This window comes from Stenella coeruleoalba, assembly GCF_951394435.1.
Source record: "Stenella coeruleoalba genome assembly, chromosome: 4".
Taxonomy (NCBI): Eukaryota; Metazoa; Chordata; class Mammalia; order Artiodactyla; family Delphinidae; genus Stenella; species Stenella coeruleoalba.
In genome coordinates, this window is record NC_137149.1 from 71,377,083 (window position 1) to 71,397,644 (window position 20,562).

General features: G+C 40.1%; 1 protein-coding gene across 1 annotated transcript in view; it reads left to right on the forward strand.

Moving 5' to 3' along the window:
• Nucleotides 1-20,562, forward strand: part of CWH43 (cell wall biogenesis 43 C-terminal homolog) — a 43,269-nt gene that overhangs the window by 19,440 nt on the left and 3,267 nt on the right. The window contains 6 exon segments of the mRNA XM_079920199.1: nucleotides 1,977-2,102; nucleotides 7,078-7,157; nucleotides 8,956-9,061; nucleotides 10,124-10,259; nucleotides 12,581-12,730; nucleotides 17,850-17,994. Coding sequence (XP_079776325.1) covers nucleotides 1,977-2,102; nucleotides 7,078-7,157; nucleotides 8,956-9,061; nucleotides 10,124-10,259; nucleotides 12,581-12,730; nucleotides 17,850-17,994 — 743 coding nt within the window.

The window sequence follows — 20,562 nt, forward strand, 5'->3', positions numbered from 1 at the left end:
GTAGGCTTGTAAATATATATAGGAAGTGTGATTTTTTTTGGTTCCCTTGAATTTTATGTATGGTTTTTATTTACCCTCTTTTTACCAAAAGATTTTTTCATATGTGAATCTTAGTGTAAATGGTAAATTCTCAAATCATAGAGTACATATCTTCCATTTCAGTGGTTATGAACTTATGTACCAAAATTCAAATAGCATACACTTAGTTCAGTTTAATATTTCAGAAATTGTCTTCTGGCAATAGTGAAATTCCTGATGTGTACCAAGCAGACACAGATCAAATATTGCCTGTCGTTTTAGTTTAAGTAAAACATGTCCAAAGCCTCCAGGATAAAATCTTTGAAAAACTGAGGAGACAAAACATGTTACTAGGGGATTCAGTTCTTGTTTGCTCAGACATTTTTCCATTTGTTCACTTACTCATTAAAAAATTATTGTGCACCTACTATGGTCCAGGCGCAGTGCCAGGTGTAGGGGATTTAAGAGACATAAGGTCCTACCCACCTCAAGCTTCCGTGTAGTGGGGGAGATACCACACATCAGATTAGACAGATTCTTAGGGGGTTACAGCTGGGGTAAGTGCTGCACAAAAGTCTGGGCTTCTACTTATGTTCGTCTGCAGTTCCCCCTTGTGCCCTTGGAATATATCCAATCACCCTGTACACTTTCACATAAACTTTTCTCCTCTATGAGCTAGACATCTGTCAGGACAGGCTGATTTGGAAGAGGTATTTTTCAATTATGTGAGATATTTTTAAAAAGTTTTGAGGTTTTGCTATTTCTGGTGGGACATCCAGGCTGTCAGCTGATCAGAGACATACATCGCTGCATTTCCTCTGTGATAATCTCGGCTTTGCGAACTTTGTATTTCTTCTGATTTCTTTCAGGTGTGTGTGTACTCTCTCCTGCTCTATCTTCCTGTCCAATGCCCTGCTTTTTTCCTACTCCAGCTTGTTTGGGGGTCTGCCATGTGGAGCAAACGAATGAAAGTAAGACCCATTCTAAGCATATATTTCTTTCTTTAGAATGTTATGAATGAAGGGTGTTTTTAGTTCCTTCTCGCTACTTAATGGAATTGCAGAAATCATGCTTTATTCCAGCTTCAAACAACTAAGAATTCTTTTTAGTAAGAGTGACATTATGTCGATAAGGCCACAAAAACTAAGGAACATTAGTAATGTTCAGAGTAGCTTTGAATAATGATTGAAAAGAATCTGTATTAGATCAGAAACTAGATATAAATGTATTGTCTAGGTTTCTCCTGCTATTTCCTGGAAATTGCACATAACTCTTTTTTTTTAGCCTTCCACCTAAGCATAACTTTTACTTGACATTCTCTAATTTATATATTGTTCAACCATACCTCTGTTTCCATTCTCATTATATACAACGTTAGAAGTATGTAGACTTCACATGTAAGCTACATTGGAATGCACCCCAGTTAAGCTCATCTTTCTTGGCCCAGTGTGAGTTCCAGCATGCATCCTCTGTGTGGACCCACAATCCAGGCCAGAACTGTTGCCACAAACACTGCCGTATTAAGAACCTACAAATCCTCCTCTTGTGCTCCTCAACTCGGTGCCTGTGGTCCCTTCAGTGGAGAAGACTGAGTCCCTAAGGCAGTCCAGAAGGCTGCTTTCTCTTCTCCCCACCCTTCACTGCATGACCAACAGTCAGTGACCGACACTATTACCAACCTAACAACTAGGAAACACTCAGGAAATTCAAAGAAACCCCTCATCAGAAAAAGTACGGGTTTTTTTTAATGTAAAGCATAATTTCTAGAACCCTACCTTTTCTTATGATCATCCTAATTATCAAAAGTAACACTGGAGTAATTAATTAGGTACTGAGATAACTCAATAACTGATTTTTCAGGATATGTCCATTTAAATGAAATCAAGGCTCCTGGAATTTACCATTAGAAGGATTTTTGGATTAGAATGTAATATATTCATCTTTCTTTTTTTTAACAGTGACAGTGATGCTAATTATTGGACTGAATATGCTAGTTGGTCCCAAGAAAAGCCTTGATTTTCATCTTCAAACAAAAAACAGCCCTAAAATGCTTTTCAGAGAGAGTGGAAAATACATGAAACTTGGTGAGTATAGTTTTGCTTCCTTTTTAAAAGCATTTTATTATCATATATGGCCTTTATTATGTTGAGGTTCCTGGACTTCAGACTATACTACAAAGCTACAGTAATCAAGACAGTATGGGGACTTCCCTGGTGATGCAGTGGTTAAGAATCCGCCTGCCAATGCAGGGGACACGGGTTTGAGCCCTGGTCTGGGAAGATCCCACATGCCGCGGAGCAACTAAGCCCGTGCGCCACAACTACTGAGCCTGCACTCTAGAGCCTGCGAGCCACAACTACTAAGCCTGCATGCCACAACTACTGACGCCCACGCGCCTAGAGCCCGTGCTCTGCAACGAGAAGCCACCGCGATGAGAAACCTGTGCACCGCAACAAAGAGTAGCCCCAGCTTCGCAACTAGAGAAAACCCGCACACAGCAGCAAAGACCCAGTGCAGCCAAAAACAAATAAATAAAATTTGAAAACAAAACCAAATAAAACTCTAAAAAAAATAAAGACAGTATAGTACTGGCACACACACAAAAATATAGATCAATGGAACAGGATAGAAAGCTCAGAGACAAACCCACGCACATATGGTCACCTTATCTTTGATAAAGGAGGCAAGAGGATACAATGGAGAAAAGACAGCCTCTTCAATAAGTGGTGCTGGGAAAACTGGACAGCTACATGTAAAAGAATGAAATTAGAACACTTCCTAACACCATACACAAAAATAAACTCAAAATGGATTAAAGACCTAAATGTAAGGCCAGACACTATAAAACGCTTAGAGGAAAACATAGGCAGAATACTCTATGACATAAATCACAGCAAGATTCTTTTTGACCCACCTCCTAGAGAAATGGAAATGAAAACAAAAATAAACAAATGGGACCTAATGAAACTTAAAAGCTTTTGCACAGCAAAGGAAGTCATAAAAAAGATGAAAAGACAACCTTCAGAATGGGAGAAAATATTTGCAAATGAAGCAACTGACAAAGGATTAAGCTCCAAAATATACAAGCAGCTCATGCAGCTCAATATCAAACAACCAAACAACCCAATCCAAAAATGGCCAGAAGACCTAAATAGACATTTCTCCAACAAACACATGAAAAGATGCTCAACATCACAAATCATTAGAGAAAAGCAAAGCAAAACTACAATGAGATATCACCTCACACCAGTCAGAATGGCCATCATCAAAAAATCTACAGACAATAAATGCTGGAGAGGGTGTGGAGAAAAGGGAACACTCTTGCACTGTTGGTGGGAATGTAAGTAAAAGAAGCGAAATTGAGTTATTTGTAGTGAGGTGGATGGACCTAGAGTCTGTCATAAAGAGTGAAGTAAGTGAGAAAGAGAAAAACAAATACTGTATGCTAACACATATATATGGAATCTAAAAAAAAAAACAAAAAAAGGTTCTGATGAACCTAAGGGCAGAACAGGAATAAAGACACAGATGTACAGAATGGACTTGAGGACATGGAGTGGGGAAGTGTAAGCTGGGACGAAGAGAGAGTGGCATTGACATATATACACTACCAAATGTAAAATAGATAGCTAGTGGGAAGCAGCTGCATAGCACAGGGAGATCAGCTTGATGCTTTGTGACCACCTAGAGGGGTGGGATAGACAGGGTGGGAGGGAGACACAAGAGGGAGGGGATATGGGGATATACATATGCAGATAGCTGATTCACTTTGTTATTCAGCAGAAACTAATACAACACTGTAAAGCAATTATACTCCAATAAAGATGTTTTAAAAAAAGCATTTTATTATGAAACATAAATTTTCAGACATATGAGATTAAAAAGTATGATGAACTCTCATGTACCCTTAAACCAGTTCCAACAATTATTAACATTTGCTAATGTTGTTAATACCTATCTTACATTTTTTGGTAAAATACTTTAAAGCAAATATCTGATATTGTGTTTTTTCAACCATAAATACTCTGTATTAGTTTTGTTTCACTTCTAATGTAGATTTAACAGGTAGGATTTCCAAAATATTTTGTTGTAATAGTTGAGACCATTTATTTCATTTCTTGTTCTTTTTTGGAAGATTTAATATGTTAATGTTTGGAATATTGATGAGCTGGAAACTCAGGCATGAAATTAGTTTGCTATTCAGTCTGACTCATCTCAAAATATACTAGATTAAATAAAAATGTTTATTGAATGTGTAACATTTGCAGATAGTGTATTAGGATACAACATACTGCATAACTCCATAGCATTATGTAGAATACAAAGATATATAAAATCTGGTCTCTACCGTCAATGACCTGATGCTTTACTAGAGAAGACAGAATCTTATGGTGTAAAGAGCTAAAACACAATTAAGAAGCTAAATAAAATTTTAATATATTTCTAAAGGAAATGTCATGAAGCAGTAAGGTCATTATATAAACACTTTCATATATGTTCCATCATAATTTGAAAAAGATATTAAAATTTAGGGGAAAAATTTAAATTTAGGTGTTTTTTTGTTTTTTGTTTGTATGTATTCTTATACTTTAGGTCTGTCCCTTGAAATCAGGATCTGGCAGCTTTTGTTTGTTTGTTTTTAGTCCTGATAATCTTTGTCTTTATTATTACTATTATTATTAAATTATTTAATTCATTCATCAAATTGAGGCACTTGAAACAACTTATTCACAAAGTTGTTTAGATAGCTTTGTATGATTTTCCAAAACAAGCTTTATTTTTTGGGCCCATTTTTGGTTCACAGCAGAATTGAGCAGAAAGTACAGAGATTTCCCGTAGGACCCTCTGAGCCCACTTATACACAGCCTTCCCTGCTAGTGACATGCCCTACCACAACTGATGAACCTACAACGAAACAGGACTATCACCCAAAGCCCTTTGTTTACATTAGGACTCATTCTTTTTTTTTGCCGTACGCGGGCCTCTCACTGTTGTGGCCTCTCCCGTTGCGGAGCACAGGCTCCGGACGCGCAGGCTCAGCGGCCGTGGCTCACGGGCCCAGCCGCTCCGCGGCATGTGGGATCTTCCCGGACCAGGGCACGAACCCTGCGTCCCCTGCATCGGCAAGCGGACTCCCAACCACTGCGCCACCAGGGAAGCCCAGGACTCATTCTTGATGTTGTACATTCTGTAGTTTTTGATGAATGTATAATGATATATATCCACCATTGTAATATCATATGGCATAGTGTCACTGCCTTAAAATCCTCTGTGCTCTGCCTGTTCATCCCTCCCTCCCCTGCCAATTGCAATGACTGTCTGCTTTTTAAAAAAAAAATAATAGATTTTATTTTTCAGAGCAGTTTTAGGTTTACAGACAAATTGAGCAGAAAGTGTGGAGTTCCCATATATCGGCTCACACTCCCACCTCCTCAGTTTCCATCATTATTAACATCTTGCATTATTGTGGTGCATTTGTTACAATTGATGAGCCAATATTGATACATTATTATTCACTAAAGTCCACAGTTTAGAGTTCACTCTTTTTTTATATGTGTTCTGTGGGTTTTGACAAATGTATAATGACATTTATCCACTATACAGTGTCATACAGAATAGTTTCACTGTTGTAAACATGGTAATGTGCTCAACCAATTCATCCTTCCCTCCTTCCTCCAGACCCTGGCAACCACTGACCTCCTTACTGTCTCCATTGTTTGCTTTTACTAGAATGTCAATCTTTGTCTTTTAACTTGAAATGTAGTTTATTTTTGTCGTGATTTCCCTTGTGTTATGATTTATTTCCATACTCTTACTTTGCTTTTTCTACTTTCTCTAGGTGTATTTTTCCTCTTTTTTCTTCTTGCTTTTGCATTGACTGAGTTTTCTTTTTCCTTTTTTCTTATCCTTCTCCTCTCCACTTCTGTTTCTAGGTTGGAAATTATACCTTCGATTTCTTTTTTTCAGTAGTTGGTTATTTTTTTCTCAGAACATTAAAGATAGTATTTCCCTATCGTCTGACTTCCATTTTTTGCTTTTGAGAAGTCAACCATCAGTGTAATCTTTGCTCTTTTGAAGATACAGTGGCTTTTCTCTCTGGCAGCATTTAAGATTTTTCTTTGTTTTGGTGTTCTGAGTTTCACTGTAATACATCTGGATGTGGATCCAGCCCCTCCCTTACTTGTGAGTGTTTGGGCTTTTTGAATCTGAAGAGTCATTTTTTTTATCAGTTCTGGAAAATTCTCAGCATTATTTCTGCAAATATTACCTCTTTCCCTTCTCTCCTTTTTTGACTCCAGTTAGATATGTGTTGGATCTTCTTATTCTCTTCTTCATGTCCCTTAACCTCTTTCATATTCTCTACCTTTTAAGGTTTTTAAAAAGGTTTTTAAACCTTTTTAAGGTTTTTAAAAAACCTTTTTAAGGTTTTTAAAAAACCTTTAAACCTTTTAAGGTTTTTAAAAAACCTTTTAAGGTTTTTAAGCTGCCCCTTGTACTAATTCTCCATTAAGTTTTGTCTAATCTGCTTTTTATCTTGTCCATTGAGTTTCTAATTTTAATTGTTATAATTATCATATAATTTTATTTCTAGAAGTCTAATTTCTTTACAAATTTTCTTGCCCATTAATTTAATCTCATATTTCTTAGTTATCCCATTGAATATCCTCTCTTATTTTTCTAAACATGTTAAGCATGCTTATTTTATATTCGATTCTAAAATTTTTACTATCTGAAGTATTTTGGGTTTGATTCAGCAGGGTGTTTTTGCTGTGGTTCCTGCTCATGGAGACTTGCTTTCTTGTATATTATTTCTTGTATATATTTGTGATTTATTTTTATTTTAGTTCATGGTTCTTGGAACGTTTTTAGGGAAGCTTCTTTGAAACCTGAGTTTAAAGTATGGGTTATATATGCATGTCACACATGAAAGTTAACCCAGGAACTAGACATTGCCCCTTTACATACAATCTTGGCCAATAAATTCAATATTTTCATAAAGTTATTTTTTTAAAAAAGAAACTTAGTTTCTTCTAAACAATTATTTCAGTTTCTGTTTAGTTTTGTGGCTGCTTGTCAGTGTGAAGTTGTTGGGACTAGGACTACGGCATAAAACCTATGAGAAGAAATTGGGAAGAGGGGTAAGTCATTAAAAGTTTTGATATAGAATTTTATATGATATATGGCCTACAGAGCACAGAAAGGAGTTCTGACTTTATTTTTCTTGCAGTGGAAGCCACCAGAATATTTCAAGCAGGAGCAGGAAGAAATATGATATATATTAACTTGGCTGCTCTGTGAAGAATGGATTGTAGAGTAGAAGCAGGGAGATAAGTTATGAGGCTTTTTCAGTTGTCCAGGAGAGAGACCCTGGAAGTTTGGATGGGAGCCGTGGCCCTGGAGTTGGAGAGGAGTGGATAGACTTAGAATATATTTTGAAAGTAAAGCTGATAGAAGTTGCTGATGGATTAGATGACACTGAATGAGAAGAAGGAAAGAATCAAGGATGACTTCTATGTTTTGGCTTGAGCAACTGGATGGAGGGTGGTGGCATTTACTGACGTGGGAATAACAGGTTTTGGAGTGATGAGAGCCAGAGTTAATCATAGGTATGTAGTTACGTGAAAAGCTATAACTTGATGAATATAATCATGCCTCTCAAAGTCTCTCTTGATGGTTCTGTTCTCTTTATAGGACATTCAGTAAACTGAGTAATATTTCTTGCATAGAGATGCGATTCACACCTCACTGCTGTAGCACAATGAGCTGTTTAGGTTAAGTGGTGGCCCTCCTATGCAAAGAGGTGGTGCTTACCCTTCTCTCAGCTTGAACTTGTATGTTCCACTTTGAGTTGTTTTTTTCAGTTGTGGTGATAGAGTTGGTCTAATGTGGCCATACTCTTTCACAGGATCCCTGTTGTTGATCCGTTGGTATTAGTTTGAAATAGATGGTTAGTGTTGGGCACTGCATTCTCTGACTGGACCCATGGGCTCAAAAGAGGACTCTTCAGAGGGTGCTGTGCTCCTGAACCTTGGCCTTGCCAGCGCAGTGGGGAGCAACACCACGTATAACGCAGAGTTGGCAGACCACTCTGTAAATATGATAAAGGACTCTATGTATCCCTCTGTGGTCTCATTCTCTGATATAAGGGTAACCCCTTCCTGCATATGCTTGTTATCATATTCATGCATTTCTTTATATTGTTATTACACATGACACACCTCTATACAATATTGTATTTTTCCATGTTTTTAACTTTATCTAAATAACATCTGACATATATATTTTGTAACTTAATTTTTTTTTTTTTTTTTTTTTTGTGGTATGTGGGCCTCTCACTGTTGTGGCCTCTCCTGTTGCGGAGCACAAGCTCCGGACGCGCAGGCTCAGCGGCCATGGCTCACGGGCCCAGCCGCTCCTTGGCATGTGGGATCTTCCCAGACCGGGGTACGAACCCGTGTCCCCTGCATCGGCAGGCGGACTCTCAACCACTTGCGCCACCAGGGAAGCCCTGCAACTTAATTTTTTATTTAAAATAATCCTGGTGAGATTCATCCATATGGAAATATGTAGCCCTAATTCATTTATTAGGGCTGTGTAGTATTCCATTTTATGTATGATCGTTTTTTTATTCATTTTCCTATTTTTCCTATTGAAACAACAGCCAGGTTGTTTCTAATTTTTTGCTATTATAAACAGTGCTTATCAGAAATATCACTTTCTAAACATTCTTCCTAACTTCCAAGCCTAAGCTAGAAATTCACAGATTATAAAATACCTACTAGCAAATATCTCATTATTATGCATTAGCTGTGGGCAGATGCCTAAAAAGTATCCTTTGCTGAAATATGAATTTTGGTGGAGAGAGGTGGAGAAGAGTGGATCACTGAAACTGCCATTGTTCATTCATCCTAAATTATCATTAAAACAATTCCTCAGGCACCAGCCACAGAGGTCTTTGCCGCCATCTGGCCTTTCAGGTTTGGCTTTGACAGTGAAGGATGGTCTAATTTAGAAAGATCAGCTCAACTGCTCAGTCAAACAGGTAAGTCTTACTGAAATTATTTCCAGGTTTTGAGAAACTCCTACTGTTACGTTTATTTTGAGCAAGATCATAAGTAATAGGAGGAGGGTTTGCTGGGTCACAAACTAATCTCTTAAAAGGTCTTTACTTTGGTGGGCGGCTACAGGAGGATTAAGCTTCTGTAACCACATCTGTGTTTGCTTGAGAGCAATTAATTCAGTTGATTCTGAACAAAGTCTCCTACTGGGTATCTGCAGGAGAATCTTGTCATGCCTTTGCTCTTGGAAATGCCCCTGCTAGTGGCTCCTGTCACTTGGGAACCCACTGTTGGGGACCAGAAAATTGTCAGATGAAAAGGCAGAATGGGTTGGAGTGATACTCATTTGCAAAGCAAATTGCTTTCTAGAGCCTGAGGGCCAATTTTATTTGTTTCCATGCCCTGGGGTACTCATCTTTGGATGAAACATCCTTTAAAATATGTGGGTGTTTTGTTCTTAGATCAACTACATGGAGAATGGAGCAAGAGACTTAAAGGGCTAAACTGTTCTAGTTATTCCTAATGATAAGCATGTCTCCTGAGAAATAGCTGAGGGTCTGTATGATTCTAATGCCATTAAGAAATTTCTCTGGCCCTTAGTCCTTTAGTCCTGATTACAGGCCTCTGGGGCACATCTGACCAGGGTATCTGAATAAACTGACTTCTGTGTCAATACGATGGAGGTGTTTGCCCAGGAATAAAACACTACTGTATACTCTATTGTTTCTGAACATAAATTGGATATTTGAAAAAGGTATTAAGCTTATTTGAAATTTGGGGAATGATGTTAATATTTGAAAATTTAGAAAAGTTATGTTTTTATCCTTTCCTACTTTTCCTCAAGGTGTCCCATGTTTTAATTACATTCAAAATATGGTAAAAAAAATTTTACAGCTCAGATTTGAAACAGTTCACTTTAGTAACTCATTAGGAATTACTTTGGTTTTTGATTTACGAGTAAAGGCAGGGGATTAAAGAATCAAGTTTTGCTAATTGTTTTTACATTGCTATGGTTAATCACCATGTGCATTTTTTTTTCTGAACAGGTGCAGATCTCATAACAATTTTGGAGAGCGATGCTTCTAAGCTCTATATTGGGAACAATGACCTGACCATGTGGTTAGGGGAGAAGCTGGGTTTCTATACCGACTTTGGTCCAAGCGCAAGGGATCACACTTGGGGGTGAGTGTCCCTTCGGAGTTAATCCCAAACATATCCCTGAAAGACTAGGCAGCATGGGCTTGGAGTGGAAAGTTGATATTGTTATACCTTAGTCCTATGAATATGTCCCAGTGATGCTTCTTGGAGGATGAGGAGGTGCTGAAGATATACATATTCCATCCTGTTTTAATGGCTTCCCTTTTGCTGGATACTTTCAATTCTTCACTCTTATAAACCATTTAGTGTAGGAGCTGAGCACTAAACGTGTCTGTCCTGGACGCTGTCCTCATGGAGTTACATTATAGTGTGAAGAGACGGAAACTAATCATGGACACACAGAAATAAATAATTTAAGACAATGGTAAGTGCTGTGTAGAAAAGGAGAGCGGCTGGGTGGGCAGGGCAGCAGGGGATGCTGCTGTAGGTAGCGTGGTCAGGAAGGTCTCTCTGCCGACCTCATGATGGAGAGGACCCAGGACCCACTGTGGGAGGAGCCAGTGTAAAGACTTGAGGCCAGGTCAGTCTTGGTGTGCCGGAGCACAGGGTTTGAGGGGGAACAAGTAAGAAAGGAGGTCAAAGGTGGGCCCCTGATCTTACAGGGTCCCATAAGCCATGCTTAGCCCTGATTTAATTCAGTTTTTAAAAAAAATACATTTATTTATTTAATTTTATTTATTTATGGCTGTGTCGGGTCCTTGTTGCTGCACGCGGGCTTTTCTCTAGTTGGGGTGAGCTGGGGCTACTCTTCGTTGTGGTGCGTGGGCTTCTCATCGCAGTGGCTTCTCTTGCTGCAGAGCACGGGCTCTAGGCACGCGGGCTTCAGTAGTTGTGGCTCACGGGCTCTAGTTGTGGCTCACAGGCTCTAGAGCGCAGGCTCAGTAGTTGTGGCACACCGGCTTAGTTGCTCCACGGCACATGGGATCTTCCCGGACCAGGGCTCGAACCCATGTCCCCTGCATTGGCAGGCGGATTCTTAACCACCGCACCACCACGGAAGCCCTTTAATTCAGTTTTGATAGGAAACCACTGGAGGATTGAAAACACGGGAGCAATCTGATCTGATTTACATTTTTGAAAGACCATTCCGGCTGTTCCTAGAAAAACAGATTGTCAGGGGCAGGAGTGGGAGCAGGGAGACAGGTGATGAGGTAGAGGCATTAGCACAGGTGAGAAATGACAGTGGGAGGCGTGGAGATGGAAAGAAGGGGTCAAACTCAGGAGCTATCTTGGAGCAGGGCTGACAAGACTTCCTGATGGTTTAGATATCGGGGCTGGAAGTGACAAGGATAGCACCAGCGTGTTTTACCTGAGTCCCTGATAGGAGATGATGCCCTTTAATGGGACAGGAATGACCAGGTGAGCATCAGGATTGTGCTAAACTGAAGATGCCCCTGGACGGTCAAGTGACGTCCATAGGTGCTTGTGTGCAGCCTGGAGGGCCGAGTGGGACAGCACAGGCTGGGCCTGTGCATTCAGGGATCATCACTGTGGGCATGGTTCTGTCAGAGGAACTTCGGGAGGAGGCCAGACGGTGCGCCCAGCCTGAGGTCTGAGCTCTGATCATATGTAGTTCTTTGACTTAGAGTGAGGCGGAACCGGTTTTCCTATCTTTATCGGACCATTTGTAATTTCTAATTTTGTAAATTGTTGCACTGTGTCCTGGCTGGCAAGGTCATACATTCTCAAATGCGTTGATTAATATTAGAATTGTTTATGCAGATAAGTTGCCAGAGTAACAGTGCTAGTAAAATGGAGTTTGTGTATCCTAATTCTGCCCTTTTCATGTTTCCATAGCACTTATTATTTTTTTATTAATTAATTAATTTATTTTTGCTGTGCTGGGTCTTCATTTCTGTGCGAGGGCTTTCTCTGGTTGAGGCAAGCGGGGGCTGCTCTTCATCACGGTGCGTGGTCCTCTCACTATCACGGCCTCTCTTGTTGCGGAGCACAGGCTCCAGGCGTGCAGGCTCAGTAATTGTGGCTCACAGGCCCAGTTGCTCCACGGCATGTGGGATCCTCCCAGACCAGGGCTCGAACCCATGTCCCCTGCATTGGCAGGCAGACCCTAAACCACTGCGCCACCAGGGAAGCCCTCCATACCACTTATTAAACAGAGTTGATAGTGTTGTTCTTGGTGACACAGTGAGACGTGCTGAATAGCCCAGATGCAATGAACAGTCCGGCAGACTGCCCCATACCTCTCCGCCACATTAGTGCTCTCAGTGCCCCTCAGTGGGATGCTTGAAGTGTGCACATCCCTCTTGAACACATATTCTTAGTCCCGTTTGCATGATATGGTGGGACCAATAGTGACGCACGTGTTTCTTTCCATTGGAATACAGGATTATGGTTTTGTCAAGATACCGCATTGTGAAATCAGAGCATCACCTTCTTCCGTCACCAGAGGGCGAGATTGCACCAGCCATCACTCTGACTGTTAACATTTCTGACAAACTGGTGGATTTTGTTGTGACCCACTTTGGGAATCACGAGTGGGTTTCTTTTGTCTTTCTCGAACTACACAAATGCCAAGAAATATTATTAACACATTACTTTGACTTCCATGCCTTGACCTTTCTTACTTTCTTCTTCATTTTTTTTTTTCTCAAAGTATTTTTCTCTGTGTTGCTGGTTTTAAAAATCAGGCATAGAGGGAGTTCCCTGGTGGCCTAGTGGTTAGAACTCTGGGCTTTCACTGCCGGGGCCCGGGTTCAATCCCTGGTCCAGGAACTGAGATCCCACAAGCTGTGTGGCGTGGCCCAAAAAAAAAAAGAAAAGGAAAAAAAAATCAGGCATAGAAACCTTTGAGATGCAGGCAGTCCTTAACGATGGCACAAGGCAGCATGATGGCCATGTTAGCCAGCAGTTACTGAGCAGGTGCTGTGCTAACTGCATTATTGTATTTAATCTTCATTTCGTATAACGTTATTACTATTATAGCTCCATTTTACAGATAAATAAACTAGACTGAAGGTTAGAAGACTTGTCCAACCTGGGTCACACAGCTAGGAATTAAGTAGACCCAACTCAGAGCCTGCAAGTGCTTGAAACCACATGGTAAACCAGACTACGGAAAGATGAAATTCCCTTTTCCTACAGGATTATTCCAGTTGGAAGTACTGCTGGGATTTGAGAGTACTAAATAACGTTTCTTTTTCCCTCATGTTTTCAATCAACTGAGAGATAGGCAGAGGAATCTGGCAGGAAGATCAAAATAGCTCTTTTGATTCTGATAAACGTATTTGGACAACGTGGCTTAAGTGTGTCCACATGGACCTGCTAGTACATTCGCCCAACAATACATGATGCTGGCTCCCCCAAAGCAGCTGGCCTACCTGGCAGGGGCAGAGTCTGCCCTGTCAAACTCTCCCCTTAGTGGAGAAGATAACACAAGGGAACACCCTTTCTGCAAACCGGCAGATTCCGGGAGAAGAATGAGGAAGTGTTTGAGACAAGCATGCCCAGTTTATTCTTACAAACTTAATTAATTATAAAAATCCTCCCAAGAAGTAAAGGGTGAGAGGGAGAGAGGCCAGAGATGATTTTCTGAGTCGGTTCCCCTCCAAGGAGACATGAAGAATGGGGAATGAATTTTATCCCCAAAGAATAACATTCACAACCAGTGACTTAGTACTGAATAAATCACGAATAATGCCAGCAATATGTTGTTAAAGCAAAGATAAAAGTATATAATTTATACTCTACCATACTAAACATTCTCTAATAGTAATTGAAAACACAAATGCAAAGTGCTTAGCGTTATAAAATACAGCATATGGGCCCTGTCCACATTAATGATACAAGAGACCACAGAGCTTTACAGTGACATACAGAACATTAGAAAAACAACAAACAAAATACGGGTAGCAGACATATTCGTTTTGTTTAGGTGAAACTTACAGTATGACAGAACCCAACATTGTTGTACTGTAAGTTTCACATAAGCAAAATGCGTATGTCTGCTACCCATATTTTCCTATTACTTCCCTTTTTCTCGCAGTATTACATGGATCTGTGAAAGCGTACTTGACTGTTTTCTGAAATAAGTCAGAGCATAAGGAATATAACCCAACCATTCAAATGTAATTAATGTGAACTGTTTGCTAATCAGACTCTTGCTGGTCTTCTTAGAAGTGGGAAGGGTGTTTGGAGGACGGATGGTATAGACAGTCCACATCTCTGTAAAAAGATGTTTGAAGAAATGCTTTCTGTTTCTCCCAGCAATTTTCAGGTTGCAAGTATAGACATTCAGAAATCATTCTGCTGAGCTTAAATTGCACTTGAATTGGATTTATCTTTTTAAAAATAGGCACTTTTGTGTTTAAAGGTTGCAAGGTCTCAACCTAAGAAACAGTTGAGTATACTCCATCCTGTTTTCCTTTGGTTTTTTTCCCCTGCCCCCTTTAACTCCCTCTGACCTCTAAGATGTGAAGAAGAGACTTGTGAGGGAAGAGAAGACTAAAAGATAGCCCTCAAATTGTTTGGAAAAGAGGAGGGAAGGATTACCTTTCCTAACTTTCTATTAACCACATATTTAAAACCCTGTAGCTAACAACATACCCTTTGCTTACTACCTTCCTCACTTGATTTAATAATAATTATGACAACCACAACAGTAATGATAATAGCTAGCACCTGTCGAGGAGATGTGACTGTAAGGGAAGAGAAGGGAAGCAGTATAGTTTAATGGCTAAGCGCGTGAAACTCCAGAACCTGGAATCAGACAATCTGGTTTGAATCCTAAGTCAAGGTGTATCCTTCACCAAATTATTTAACTATCTTGAGCCTCAGTTTTCCTATCTGCAAATCAGGAGCGATAATCCTACTTAAAGGATTCTTGAGGGAATTAAATAAAATATATTATCTCATGCAAAGTATGTGTAACTGCTCAATTAATACTGGCCATTATTATTAAAGCAAATCAGACACCTCTAAGTGTGAAGCGCATTGAGTAGCTTTAAAAAAAAGTCATTCATCAAACACGAATCAAGCATCTATTGTGTCCCAAGCACAATGCCAGGTGCAGCCTTTTCCCTTAGAGCCTTAGCTCTTGTCTCACTCTTTAGAAGCCCTGTCCACTCCCAACAAGTGACATGAGAAAGTTCATGCTTCAAATAACTTGTGAAGCCGTCACTACGTATTTTTGCTTGCCTTTGTTTTTATAATACTAGATAAAAAATTCTTACTCTGAAAAAATATTTAGTGATTTCATTTTCTAGTGATTATGGCATATAAACATAAAATCATATTAGGAATGAATGCTTATGCATGTTATTAGCTGATTCAACGGGATTTCTAAAATTACTGACGACACAAATATCTCTTTACAACCAATAAACAGAAAATAGCAGCATTCCTTAGAAGTTACTTAGGTATACACTGTAACTAAAATTGGTATTATTTTAGGTAATTAACTGAGCCACCAGATACTTACAGTGTTTGTTTCTTAAAACATGCATAAATGTACAAAAAAGAAAGAGCACAGAACCTGTAGTCTGTAGTTACAGTTTTGGTTCCGTTGTAAGATAAACTCAGTGAGCTCCAGTTCCCTTGTCTCTGAAAATCAGATAAAATTATTTTTTCTAACCCACATCATAGGGCTATTGGGCTGATCAAATATCAACAGATAAGAACATAAAACGTGTTCAATCTCTCTCTTTCTCCCTGTCTCCTAATTCCTCCCCCTCCTTTCTTTATACCCATACATACATATAGGTTTTATTTTTATTATTATCACTGGATAAAATTTATCTCCTGAGAAAATGTAAAGCCAAATTCACAGATTATTTTCCGATAATATATTGCTAAAACCTATTTGAATGAAAGCTCTATCTGTGGTGCAGTGACTTTGACATTCTCTAGATTGGATTTGAATCCCAGTTGTGTGTCAGAAGGAATAGAATTCACTGCAGACTTAATGAAGGGACTACTTACCACGATGTTGGAAGGGTCAGAGGAACAGATAAGAGATGCTGAGGTACTCAGACACTAGTAATGGTGGGGAACCAGTACCATCCTTAGGGCTGAAGGGACAGGTAGAGGAAACAGTGTTCCCAGAGCCCCGTTTGATCTGGAACCAGAAGAGGGGCCACCAGGCATGAGGAATGCAGCTCGAAGAAATACTCCAATTTCTCTCTCTTCCTACCCAAACCTCACTGGAAATTAGTAGACAAGGAAGCCCAGGAGATGAAATTTGCAGAGACCAGCCTCCAGGGCATAGAGAAGGGCTGGGAATGGATCTAGGCAAAGATGTTTAGCAAATGGTCATCCTTTTCACTCTTCTGTTTCTTGAGACATCTTTTAATAGCACTCAGATGTCTATACGTAAGAATGGACAAGCTTAGTCCTGTCTTCTGATCCTACCTCAATGAGGTTTCTCCAGTCTTCTCAGCTCTTGGTGATCTCCCTCTATCTTCTTTTGTCATTGATTTTTCTTAACAGTCATTTATTAGCTGTCTTACTCCGTAAGTGCCTGTGTTGGTCTGCTGCCTATTTGCCTTTGGATCCATTCCCGGTTCAGCTCCCTTCCAGCTACAGATTGCAGGAAACCACATTTCCCAGAGTCTGTTGTCTTCTGGCTTCTGGGTATGTTTAGCCAATGGGACGCACTAATGCAAGGCTGGAGGGCTGGAGGAGGGGAGGAGACAGAGTACTTCTCATTCGCTCTCTCTTCCTTCTCTGTTGTCTCTGGCAGCAGCTAAGTCTCTTCTGTGGCTCCAACTCCTCCTTCAATGGCCCTGGATCCTTCTGAGTAGCTTCCTCCATAGTACCATTTCCCACCAGTTAGGACTGGCTTGTGGACTCTGGGAATATCACCTCTTCCTGTTGTCCCTCTAGCCCTAGAGGTGGTAGAGGTTTCTCACTGCTACTAAACTCTAGTTGCTTCGCTGATTCCTGTTTGGCTTCCTATCACCTAGTAGCCAATCCCTTGAATTAAATTCACTTTGTTTGAAACACCTAGAGTGGTTTCAGTTTTTCTTGCTGGGTCATGCAGATATGATGTCCCTATTTTTCCCCAGACAGACTGACTATAAACCCCTCAGAGCCTTGATGTACCTGCCTGATTGTCTCAGTTACACACTTATAGTGCTTAACATGATAAAAGCAGCACACTTAGCCAGTATTTGACCAGGAGAGCCAGGGAGGCTTTCAGAAACTGTTCAGTTGAAGGAGCTGAGTAGGTTAACAAACCTGGTGTGTTCTGTGAATGTTAGGATTCTCCCTCTTACCGGTACTCCTTGCTTTTTTTTTTTTTTTTGAACTACTAATCTTTAGCTGTAATACTGATGACCAGGTCTTAGATTATTGTTATAATTTCTTCTGATGAAAAGTTGAGCAATTGCTGTTTTTAGATATTTCTATCCACTGGACTCCAAATGATTTGTGGGGAAAGGTCATGTTGTTCTTGGTCAAGTCTGTCAGCCTGCTCAGTTGAAGCACTATAGCTGTCTTGCTCATTTGCATAACATTAAGTCAGTGTGTCCCAGTAGGAATTATTCTGGGTTTGTGCAGTGTTTGAAGATATTCTTTGGGAACTTAGTTAGGTACCTAATATTTTTAAAAAATTGTTTTGCAAATACAGTAAAGAGGTATATTTTTGCATTTTTTCAGAGATGACCTCGATAGGAAACTTCAAGCTATTGCTGTTTCAAAACTACTGAAAAATAGCTCTGAGCAAGTGATATTTCTGGGATATATCACTTCAGCACCTGGTTCCAGAGATTATCTACAGCTCATTGAATGTGGCAATGTGAAGGTAACACAATCTTAATAGGATTTCTGATTTCTTAAATAAAATGTTTCTTCTTCATGTTTTGAAAAACCTAACCCAACATTGTAATATGTATCCTGATTATCTACTGCTGCATGGAAAACTACCAAAAAACATACTGGCTTTAAGTAGCATTCATCTCTTTGCTCATAAATCTGCAATTTGGACAGGACTTCGTGGGGATAGCTCATCTCTGCTCCACACAGCTAGGCGGCTCACCTGGGGACCGGAGGAGCCACTTTGCAGATGACACATAAGTGGCAAGTTGGTGGGGCTGTTGACTAGGAGCTCAGCTGGGGCTTTGGCCTCAGGGTCCTGCTTCCTCTCCGTGGGCTGCTTAGGCTTCTTTCCTGCGTGATGGCTGGGTTCTAAGGGTGAGTGTCCTAAGAGAACCAGGAAGAAGTTGTATTGCCTTGTATGACCTAGCCTTGTAAGTCATATAACGTGATTTCTGCTGTCATCACAAGCCTGCTCACATTCAAGTGGAAGAAACATAAACCCCATCTCTTGATGAGAGGAGTATCAAAGTCACATTATAAGAATGCCATATGGAAAGTGGATTATTGTAGCCGTGTTTAGAAAATACAATCTGCCACATTGTACAAGTTAATCATGATGAGAGTAAAAGATAAAATGGCATACAGAGAGGCTGGCTGATCAGGGCCTCACTAAATGACACTTAATTTGTCCTTACCTGTCCAGGTCCAAAACGGTTGAATTTCTCAGTGTATCCAGATATAATCATACTCTGGGAAACTGACAGACAAATCAAATCCTTGAGACATATATACACTAGAAGGTTAAATGCATTCGTTTATAATGAGAAATACAATTATTATATTTAGTTAAGCCCTATGTAGATTTCTTGGTCCTTTACATGTCTTTTTTTTTTACTTCATTGTCTTGAGATAATATCTGCAAACAAAAAATTTTAACCATTTTATCAAGTGCTTGGAAAGACAGGTGAGAGAGAACGTTGTACGATGAAGGTATTCTGTATGTGACAGAAAACACATAACGACAGTGGCTTAAATAAGAGAAGTATAGCTCTTTATGTAAAAGTCTGGGCAGGTGATTCACCACTAGTACGGCACTTTGTGGTATCAGGAGTGTGCTCCTTCTATCTTGTGGCTCCACATTACAAGGCTTCCACTCCCAAGTTTGCCTCATGGTCCAAGATGGCAGCATCCTTGTTCTAGTTAGCAAGAGGGAGGAAGGGATACAGAGGGGCCCAAGAGCATGTGCAACTTATCTCTAAGGCAAATTCCAGGAAACTGACCTCTTCTACCTACATTTCATTGACTGGAATTTAGTCATTGGCCATACCTCACTGTACGGGAAGTTGAGAGATGCAATATTTAATCTTGATACCCTTATACCTAGCTAAAAATCCTACAACTTTGGAAGAGGGGCAAGGCAGATATTAGGGAGATGAGTTAATCTCTGCCCTGGTGGATAAGGCAGAAGTGGGGTCAAGATGGACTCCTAATTTTGGCTTTGGTCAGAGGGTTTATGATGGTGACCCTTATTATTATAGAGAATACATAAGGAAGAAGAGTTTTGCAAAGAAGATGAGTTCAGCTTTAGGCTGAGTTGAGGCATCTGTGGGATACTAGTGGAGCTGTCCATTAGGCAGCTGGACATATGGATCTGGAACTGAGAAGGGCTGTCAGGACTAGAGATACAGATTAAGGGGTTGCCACCATCTAGGTGATCATTAAAACCATGGAAGGGAATGATATTGCTTATGGAGTTAGAGATTGCAAGAGGAAGACCAAAGAAAACTCCTGATAGAGTCACATTTAGTGTGGCTATCATGGGGGTGATGGGTGAGGGAAGAGGAGGGAGATTATCTCAGAAGAGAGATTAAGGAGAAGTCAGAAGAGTAAGAGGAAAATCTGGAGAGTGGAATCACAGGGGTTGCATTAGTTATTTATTAGTGCATCACTGTGTAAGCTACAAACCTTAGTGGCTTAAAAAGAACAATGGTCCAATATCCTCATGACTGTGGGGGTCTACCGAGTGGTTTTCTGTTCTTGCCTGCGTTCATTCGTGGAGTCAGCTGGTGGCTGTGGCTGGGGAGGTCTGACATGTCCCCCACTCACTGGTCTGGGGCCTCGGTGCTGGTTGTTGGCTGGACCTCTCTCTCCATGTAGTCTCTCATCACTAGCCTACCTGGTGCCACATTTACCAGCTTTGTGACCTTGAGGCAAGTTATTTAACCTTTCTGGGCCTCAATGTCCACATCTATAAAGAGGAGATAGTAATACCTATTGTATCATAGGGTTGTTGTGAGGATGAAAATAAAGTAATGCCTGAAAAGCCCTAAGCCTTGCATGTAGGAGGCACTTAATAGGTGGTAGCTACATGTTTGTATTATGTATGTCTGGCTGTATGTATCAAATCACATTAGACAAATGTGTAAGTATATGGTCTATAAAGTATAGAAGACTACTATACAAGATGATATTTGGCAAATTTAAGAAAAAATTGATTGTATCCTAATAAGAGAGAATTTGTGTGTGTGTGTGTGTGTAAGAGGAATTTTATTTG